Source organism: Plasmodium cynomolgi, chromosome 14, assembly GCF_000321355.1.
Source record: "Plasmodium cynomolgi strain B DNA, chromosome 14, whole genome shotgun sequence".
Taxonomy (NCBI): Eukaryota; Apicomplexa; class Aconoidasida; order Haemosporida; family Plasmodiidae; genus Plasmodium; species Plasmodium cynomolgi.
Window position 1 is genome coordinate 825,344 of NC_020407.1, and position 9,394 is coordinate 834,737.

At 40.0% G+C, this 9,394-nt stretch overlaps 2 protein-coding genes across 2 annotated transcripts; both read left to right on the forward strand.

Moving 5' to 3' along the window:
• Nucleotides 1-1,822: 1,822 nt before the first annotated feature.
• PCYB_142820 (hypothetical protein) lies at nt 1,823-4,013 on the forward strand (the record flags this gene model as incomplete). Its single annotated transcript, XM_004224753.1, has 2 exons — nt 1,823-1,907; nt 1,948-4,013. The coding sequence occupies 2 exons, from the start codon at nt 1,823-1,825 to the stop codon at nt 4,011-4,013; spliced, it is 2,151 nt and encodes a 716-aa protein (XP_004224801.1).
• A 2,757-nt stretch (nt 4,014-6,770) lies between these two features.
• On the forward strand, nt 6,771-9,147 carry PCYB_142830 (hypothetical protein; the record flags this gene model as incomplete). The annotated part of the gene is made up of 2 exons (XM_004224754.1): nt 6,771-8,827; nt 9,099-9,147. The coding sequence occupies 2 exons, from the start codon at nt 6,771-6,773 to the stop codon at nt 9,145-9,147; spliced, it is 2,106 nt and encodes a 701-aa protein (XP_004224802.1).
• Between the last annotated feature and the right edge of the window lie 247 nt (nt 9,148-9,394).

Sequence of the window (9,394 nt, forward strand, 5' to 3'; positions counted from 1 at the left end):
TGAGCAAACCTTGTACATGTATCCCTACAGATGCAATTAAAAAACACAATTTTCTTGTAGAGTTAAAATTGCCGTAGTTTTTTTTTTCTTTTAACCCATATTTTGCACATACCAAAATGGATATACTACATGCGCGATATACGCCTTTGCCACACATAGTATTATGAAGAAGTTTAAAATGAAATTATTCCCTTAACCAAGTCACGTTCACATGTGAGAAAACGTGCGAGCACCTACACGCGCTGACCAGTTTAGCAAAAATGTCACGTTAAAGAGGAAACTATTTTGCCTTCCCGCATGGTTAATTTTTTTTTTTTCTCTCCTAGTGCATACACCGTACACACATGTATGCACATATATACATATATATATTTGCATACTTACGCGTGTGCGTCCATTTTTACAGCATTTTTCCCTTTTTTTTCAAGCACATTAATGTTTAATGTTTTTACTCTCCTTCTCTGAGCTTCTACATGCGAATAATTGTTTTTTTTTAATTTTTATTGGAAGTGCTCCTTTTGGGGGGGAAGGAGAAAAGAAGCGTGACCCGCAGAGAAGAACGTGGCGAGTTTGCGTTTTCGCGGCGCTTATTTTGTCACCGTTAAGCCGCTTCGCCGTTTCGCCGTTTCGCCGTTTCGCTTTATCACCTTTTCTCTTTTTCACCTTGATACGGACAAGCGCATATCGTAGCGCTCTTCCCAACGAAAGCTCGCAGAAGACAAAGAAGGATTTTTGGAAAAAAGGCCAAATTGGTGACGCCGCATGTTACCTTGGTTACTTGCTGCAGCTAGCCAAAAATACGTATCACACGCGTGTATATTTGATACCCCCTATTGATGCTTTACCTGCATGTGATAGCACCTGTCCGTCGTTAAGTGCGGAGCGATATATTTATTTTTTGTGCCCCTCCGCTGATAATCAGGTCGGTGGAATTTATGGCGACTACTATGTTGGCGAGGGTGCTTGTAAGCGTAGTATCGCATCTACTTGTATAGAAGCCTTCGCCATTATTCCACCACGCGAGGTTTATTCTGCCCGTTTTAATGTAACCTCGCAAATGAATCAAACGTAAGCCAGTAACATAGATATGCATGCGTGTGTGCACATTTATGTTTCACGAGCAATCACAAATTTAAAAAAAATGAAAAAATTATTAACTCGAGCACGTAGGGTGTTGACATGTTATTCATCATTTCGCTAGTTGCAATTCGTTCTATTTTTTTTTTTTCTCTTGTCTGCATCGTTGAACTGTAAACGAATAGACGTAGGCACTCCCCTATATGAGAGTTCCTTCTCCCCCCTCCCCTGCCATATTAGCAACGTAGCTAGGACGAAATAGACCAGAAGAGAGAGTACATACATACGTACTTACATGAGTACATTTACCTAGCAATTAACAGGATTTTACCAGAGTCCTGTTTCATTTGATAATCATTTTATAACTCCTTTTTTTTCGCGCGTAGTTCACCCACCCCATTTGTGGGCTGTACCCTCCTTGTTTGTATTTGCCTGAAAAGTTCATAGGCGTGTGTTCCCATGGGAGGGGAGAACATTATCGTTCTTGAGATTGACGCCCATTAGTGCACATCGTTTCACCAAAAATTGATGAGAATCGTTTTATGCGCATGAGCATGTGCAAGATTATCCATTTCTGAACTGCTCCAGTGGGCCGTATCAGATGGCATATGATGCATACGAACTGGGGTGAAAAAACGAAGGGAAAACCCTCCTCCTTTCTGCAGGGAATAAATTAAAGCTTCCTACAAAAGGGGTGGAAAATAAAATTAATTAATAATTCGAAAACACTGACAAGTCTTACACGATGAAATGTAACAACGAAAGTAGAATGTCGAGAGAAATGACGTCGGGAATTAACCCATATGGAGAGAGGAAAAAAGAGTCTAGAAGTTTTGGAGACTTTTCCGATAATTACAATTTCCTGCAAAGTAACGATTCCATTGGTGACTCTTTCGAAGAGAGAGAAAAAAAAAAAGAGAGAAGATGAGTATAACAAAATTATGGAGAGTTCGGAAGAGAAGAGTGACTTTTTCAATGATGATAAAAATTACTACTCGTACTCGGACAGGAGTGAAAACTCTCAATCACAAATGACCAAAGCGCAGCCAGTGGGGTCAGCCTTCCCCTTGCATGGAGATACACAAAGTGGAACCACGTATAAAAGTGGCAGAAGCAACCATGTGCTGACACCAACCAGCGCAAATTTAGAAGAAAATATTTTAAGAAATTTGGAAGATGATAGCAGCTATGATGGACATTTTGGTAGCGACACGGAGAAGAGTAAAAGTGCCAGATCTAGTAGAAGGATATCCGTTACGAGGGAAAAATCATGCGAGGAGGATCACTTCAGGCATCAGAAAAGTAGCCTAAAAAGTGGGGGAAGTAGTCGCAGATTTGAAAATTGCGTCAGTGGGGGAAGTAGTTGCAGATTTGAAAAGCGCCTCAGTGGGGGAAGTAGTTGCAGATTTGAAAAGCGCCTCAGTGGAGGGAAGGTAAAATTTGATAAAGGCGATAGCGCTGATTGGCTCCATAGGACTGCATACAAAATGGTACAAATGGGAAACACGCAGAAAACAGATCTTTGGTTTATAGACACCATGAATGAGATGCTAGACAGACTTTGCGATGGGAACGAACAGGAGGGGCACAAAAACGATGGAGCCGTTATTAACACCACCTCGAACTCCATCAATTTAAATTATCCCCCGTTAGGAATAAACATAATATTGAGGTGGCCAGAATATTTAAAATTGAACAGCATAATTTCAGGCACTCATATTTTTCCCATCTATGAGGGCATACGTAGCATTTTTATAAAATACCAGAGCCAAAAATTGGAAGGGAAAAATAATAAGGCAGGAAAAAGCACTACCGTTTTGCCGTTACCCACATTTCCGCATGAAAATGGAAAGGATAGATGTATCCCAAAGGCTTATTCAAATTTGCCAAACTTGAAATTGCCAACTGATAGCGAAGCTACTGCACATGCACAATACCCTCACAACAACTTTCACGTGAAAAAAGGTCGCATCATACACGATGATGATTATGATGATTTTCTCTTCTCCAATTTACCATACTTAATCCAAAGGATGAGAAATAAATATAATGAATTCTGCGAACATATTGGAGAAACACTAGAGCATATAGACAAAGAAAATTACACATTTAAGCAATACTGTTTTGCAGTTTCGAAAATATTTGCTCAAAATTTAATAAATATGATACCCTTTTCAAAGTTCCCTGAGCTGTTTAGCCATATGACGAATTCCTTCCACACGTGTATTCGTCATAATCAGAATGAAGAATCCATGACTGAAACGGATTTTATCAACACGTATAATTTGCAATATAGTAACAATAAGATGGGAACTGCATATTCCCTACCGATGGAATTGGGTAGCTCCATGTCAAATTTAAGTTCTACCATTAGGATGAACTGCAGTGGACAGAAAAAAAATGTGTTCCTCAATTCGAACGCAGCATTTGTTTCCAAGGGAGGAGGGAGTCATATCTTTCCCAGGGGAAGAAGTATCAACGTAAATGAGCAACAGAGAAGGCATAGTCTCTCTCACAATTTCCATGGTACCAAAAGGGACAGTACAATTTTGCCAGGTGGTACACTTGAGGAAAGAAGAAATTATCTAACTGGAAATTTTAACACCCTGCCAAAGTACGTAAAAACATGTGCTAATAGTCGCAAAAAGTTGAGCAATTCTTTAAGACCCTCGGATTTAATAAAAATGGCAAGTGTCAGAAATAATGCTCTTATAAACGTGGACACATTACGGAAGTGTAAATCGTCGTATGCCCCATCAACAAGCCAAGAGGTAGTGCCAAAGGTTAACACAGAAGTGGGGGCGCAGGAGGAGGCTGATGTGGCAGGTAAGCACTTAGATAACTCGCAAAAGAACTCCTTCGATGAGATAGGCGAGTCGTTTAATGCAACCGCCAGTGAAAATTACTGCACGGCGAAGTCGATGCCCCTTAATTAGTTCACCAACTTGGCAAAGGTGATGATGCGAAGGAGGTTTTGGGAGAGACCAGGACAGATCGGTAAGATCAACTACGCTTCTATTCTAGGAGTATAGGATAGAAAGGGGGCGGTGTTGTATTGGATGTTGCTCGTCTCCATAATCCATATCACATCACCACCTATGCGTATGCACCGTAAAAGCACTTACCCGGTTGGCATCACACGGGAGCGCCCTCCGAACGTCTCACCCTTCGCGTTTTTTTTTTCGTACGCGTTGGTGAGGCTGCTCACAAGTGCAACTCATTTCTCCCATAAAGCAAAGAGATCATTTATCCCAACGTTCATGTAAACCTATGCATTTTTCTTTTTTTTTTGCGGACCTGCTTACACACGACGCCTCGATGTATGTGCCCCTTTGCGAAAAAAATCCCCTCGTTTGTGTGTGCCACCCCCATTTCCCCCAATTAACACATTTGCACAAAACTTTACACTCTAATTTGAAAACCGTAACTTTAATTAACCCTTTTTTAAACCGCTGCATGTAACTGCATCCCCGTTGCGCTTCGCCTTGCGAGCAACGTCGGAGAGGAAATACGCCTGAAATTCCAGCATCAACTCATTCAGCAGTGTTATTTATATCCAAGGGAGAGGGCGGATCCTTGACTGTCTACCCCTTCTGACGCCACGAAGTCGTTTTTAATAAAGACGGTTCGAAGTCCTTTCTCACAAAAAACTCCCTTTTGCGTCTTCCCGAAATGTTCACATGCTACAACAGTGAGCCATATTTCCCACCTTCTCCAGAAACTGTATCGATGGGAAGGGTCTCCTAGCAAATATGACCCATGCATATGCACTCATATATGCACACAACGTACATTTCTACATCGAATGTTGTGCAAAATGACGTGAAGAATTTGTTTAACTCCATTTGGGGGGGAGGAATGTAACAGCCTTTGTTCAAAGCAATTCCCCGCTTTTAAAATTATACATTTAATTCTTTTCCTGTTAAGGACGCACAACGGTCATGTGGCGCAGAAAAGAAAAATGTGAACGTGTGCAAGTGGGTATACAATGCCATACAGTATGCACAATGTAGCGCTTCCATTTGTGCGAAAAGAGGTACATCAGCTTTTTCTTCGGTTTGTTTTTCTTTCATGCATGTTCTGCTGTTCGAATTGAGAGGATTACGTTAAACAGGCAAATGCCAAAACAGCGTATTTTCCCTTTTTACTTTAATCAAAATTAACATCGCATGGGGCACATCCATTTGTTCTTTTCCTCATGGGGTTCCATTGAATGCTGTTTTTATAAATGCGAGAAGAAACACAATGCAATGCGCCTTTTTTTTTTTTTTTTTTTTTTTTGTGCTAAGTTATCGCATTGGCCTGCTTTACAATGACGTGTAGGGGGGGTAAGTATTCATGAATATACAAATGGAACATGAAGTTGCGCATAGCCAAATGGCTGTTCAGTTCATCCTATTTGTAAAGCTACAAAGTGTCAGCATCCCCATTCGCATATGCAAGCAAAGTGTATTATATATACATATGTATACATATATATGCATATATACATATGTATATATATGTATGCCTACTTGTACGTACATTATGCCCCATGCAATCGCATACTTCGGCACTTGTATGTTTATATCGTATGGTATGCTGCTGACTCCCTGCCCATATTTTTTGCATCTCACAGCGCGTTTGTTTTTACGCTGAAATAATTAATTCCCCCGTCGACTGCCCTCCTATTGCAGCTCGTACTTTTGCGTAACAAGTTGGGTTGGGCACGCTTTCCCCACTTTAAAAGCGTTTCGAATTTGCATACATACATACGCACGTGCACATATATATATGTATATATATGTATATTTATATATATAAATACATATGGCCGCCTTTGCCCCACCTCAGCTTCGCTCGTCAGAGAAAGAATGGTGCATATGTCGTGTTTGCATTGCGCCATTGCGCCATTTTCCTGATGGCCTTGCAGGACTGCGCCATACCATTCCCCTTAATATAAAAAATTAAAGTTTTTTCCCACCCGTTCATCAGTTCACGTGTCATCGTGCCATCTCCTGTGCGACTATATGTACATATATATATTTGTTTCCATTTTTTTTTGATTAGTTGTGGAACCATGTTTTAACGAACTCTTTAAATAAATGCCCTCCGCGCTCCCCATTTTTTCTTATATTTTTTTTGTGATGTACATGTACGTGAAAGATAGCTTTGGGATTTTTTTTTTTCCCCTTTTACGGTAGTTTGCCAGGCCAGATTGGAGACCAGTTTTTTCCGCTGCGTTCTTTTGAACCTTTCTTGTGTCCGAGGGCGTCTTGGGTTCACCATCGCGTCTTATAAGCGTTTCGTTGCTCGCCATCAGTGAAGCCACCTCACAACGGTGAAGCTACCTCGGAACGGTGAAGCTATCTCACAACGGTGGAGATACCTCACAACGGTGGAGATACCTCGGAACGGTGAGGCTATCTCACAACGGTGAAGCTACCTCGGAACGGTGAAGCTACCTCGGAACGGTGAAGCTACCTCGGAACGGTGAAGCCACCATACAACGCTGAATCCACCGCACAACGGTGAAGCCACCATACAACGCTGAATCCACCTCACAACGGTGAAGCCACCATACAACGCTGAATCCACCTCACAACGGTGAAGCCACCTTACAACGGTGAAGTCCCCCCCCACGAACGTCGCATATTATGAGCCGCGCAGGCAGACCAGAGTAATGAACTCTCTTACAGGAAGAAACGGGAAAAATGACAACTATGATCAAACTGCATTATGACGAGAAAAATGACGAAGAAGAGAATATGATTATTCGGTGCGCCGATTACGAGACGTTCAAATCCTATGTACTAAAAAAATACGACAAAATATACGAAATTGTAAACTACGAAAATGAAAACATAAACTATTATAGCGTCAAATGGATCAACTTCATAAATAGGAGAGTACCAATTTTGTTGCAAAATAAAAGCGGACCATGTCCCCTTCTCTGTATTACGAACATTCTGCTTCTACGTAATCAGTTACAGATTGACAAGAAAATTAAAAAAATATCACAGAGCTTCCTCGAAAGTAAAATTATGAACATACTGTTAGAATCCAATAGAAAAAATGTAACCGATAATACCGCGTCATGTAATTATAGGAAAAACATAATCGAGTGTGTAGATATATTGCCCCAGTTAAAATACGGACTTGACGTTAATTGTAAATTTTCTAATATTCATTCATTTGAGTACACCAAAGGGTTGTGCATTTTTGATATGCTGAATATCCCATTATATCATGGTTGGGTCATCTCGTCAGACGATGTGATGTTTTACTCCTACTTAAAAGATTATTCCTACAATGTGATAATAAATAAAATTGTGAGATATAATGAATACTACGAGAGAAAGAAGAAAAAAAATGCAGACGAATCGTCCAATGAGAAAACCACCATTTTGTACCAGTTGGAGGATGTGAAAGAGGAAAAAATGGACGACTGCGATTTGGGAAAACCCTGTGAGAGGGATGCGCTCATGGATGGCCCGACAAATAACCCAGGAGGAGCCTCCAACAGTGATCAGAAAGGTATCCCCAATGATACCATCGTCGATCTAGCCAAAGGAACAAACAAAAGTACAGAAAAAAATGATAAAAAAAAAAGCATAAATGGTATACCCATTTTTCCAGATGACCTTGATAAAATTTCAGAAGAAAATTTCAAAACGACATTATTTCAAGACAGCTCTTCTGTGCACGCTGGTACCATCTCTCCGTTGGATACAGACACAACAAAAAAAAAGAACACAACTTTTGGAAAAAAAAACACGAGTGGAGATGCGTGTAGCAGTAAGAGGAGAACACACAGCAACGTGATTAACTTGAAGCAGCCATGCTCCTTAGATTTGGAAAAAGCTACAAATAAGTATAGCACCGAAACGGGGAGGAAATCGGACGGATTTTTTGTGAAGGAAGGTAAAACGCCAAGCAATTTGGCCTTCTCTACAAAAAAAAACAACGCCAATAGGAATGCTTCTATTGGCGCTAATGTAAATATTAGTACCATTGCCAATGTTGTTAGCTCTATCAGCAGTGATAACAGCAGCGGCGATGTGAACGTGGTAACCACGCCAAAATTTCCGGAGGACCCCCTGCCGACCACCTCCACCAGTCTAATTCCAATTGAATACTCTTCTGAGGGAAATACCCAGGATAGGTCAAAAAAATCCGTGTTGGACGAAAAAGCGATCAGAAATAATGAACTATTCATGGAATCCAACAAAATAGCTAGCTTAACTAGCGAAACGGTGAATGCAGATATAGCAGATAATTACACAGAAAATAGTGAAAATTTTATTATGAAAAATTACAACACAGATATAAATTTAACTCCATACGAAATTCACGAAGCGATAATCATTTCGGAATTTCTGGAAACGTATAAAACTCAGTTGACATTAGTTGGGTTGAAATTATTGAGAGAAAATTTGAACCCAAATCAACTTGTAGCCTTTTTCAGGAATAACCATTTTAACACCCTTTTTAAATATGAAAATAAATTATTCCTGCTGGCTGCAGACATTTCCTTTCTACATTTGAGTTGTACATGGGAATTATTTGACAGCGTAGATAATGACACCTCCTACTATGATAACAATTTTAGGTGCATATCGAATCAGAAAAATTTGGAAAATAATTTAAACCATTCCATTATTTATTTGAAGAATTATGATAGGAATAGTGCCAAAAATAACACGCATTGTGTTAAGTCCAATACGTCCCTTTCCACTACGAAGAAGAAGAAGAAAAAGTGTACCTTTATGTAGGTTGGTTTGCTTGCGCGTGTGTTAGGTCCCTACTTGGGCGGCCACTCACCCTTTGGAACTGCGCATATATGTGCATATATACATACCCGCACATGTGTGCAGGCCGTAGACCCGATATATGACTTATTTGCGCATATTTACGTATATGTGATTATCCCCCATTTTGGCTTTCTCGTTTCTTCGTTTTTTTTTTTTTTTTTTTTCTCTTTTTTTCAAAGTGCCAGAGCGAATTTTCGTCTCTTTCGTATATCCACTCCCCCCCTTTAGGCATGTGTACCCACATTTGCTCCCCATTTTAAATATGAATGATACCTAAATGTGTTGCGCATGCATTTACGTCTCCCCTAATTAAATTTTCCACTTTAATGAATAAGTAGTGATATATATATTTATGTATATGTCTTTCTTTCGGTGCATATGCATGTGTACGTGTGCGCACAAGTAGGCACATGCATATGCATATTATGCGGTTTAATTAAAATTTTTTGTTTACCTTTTTTTTTTACCTCCTTTTCGCATTTAACTATATTTTGACATAATTGCGGAGAAAGGTACTTCGTTTT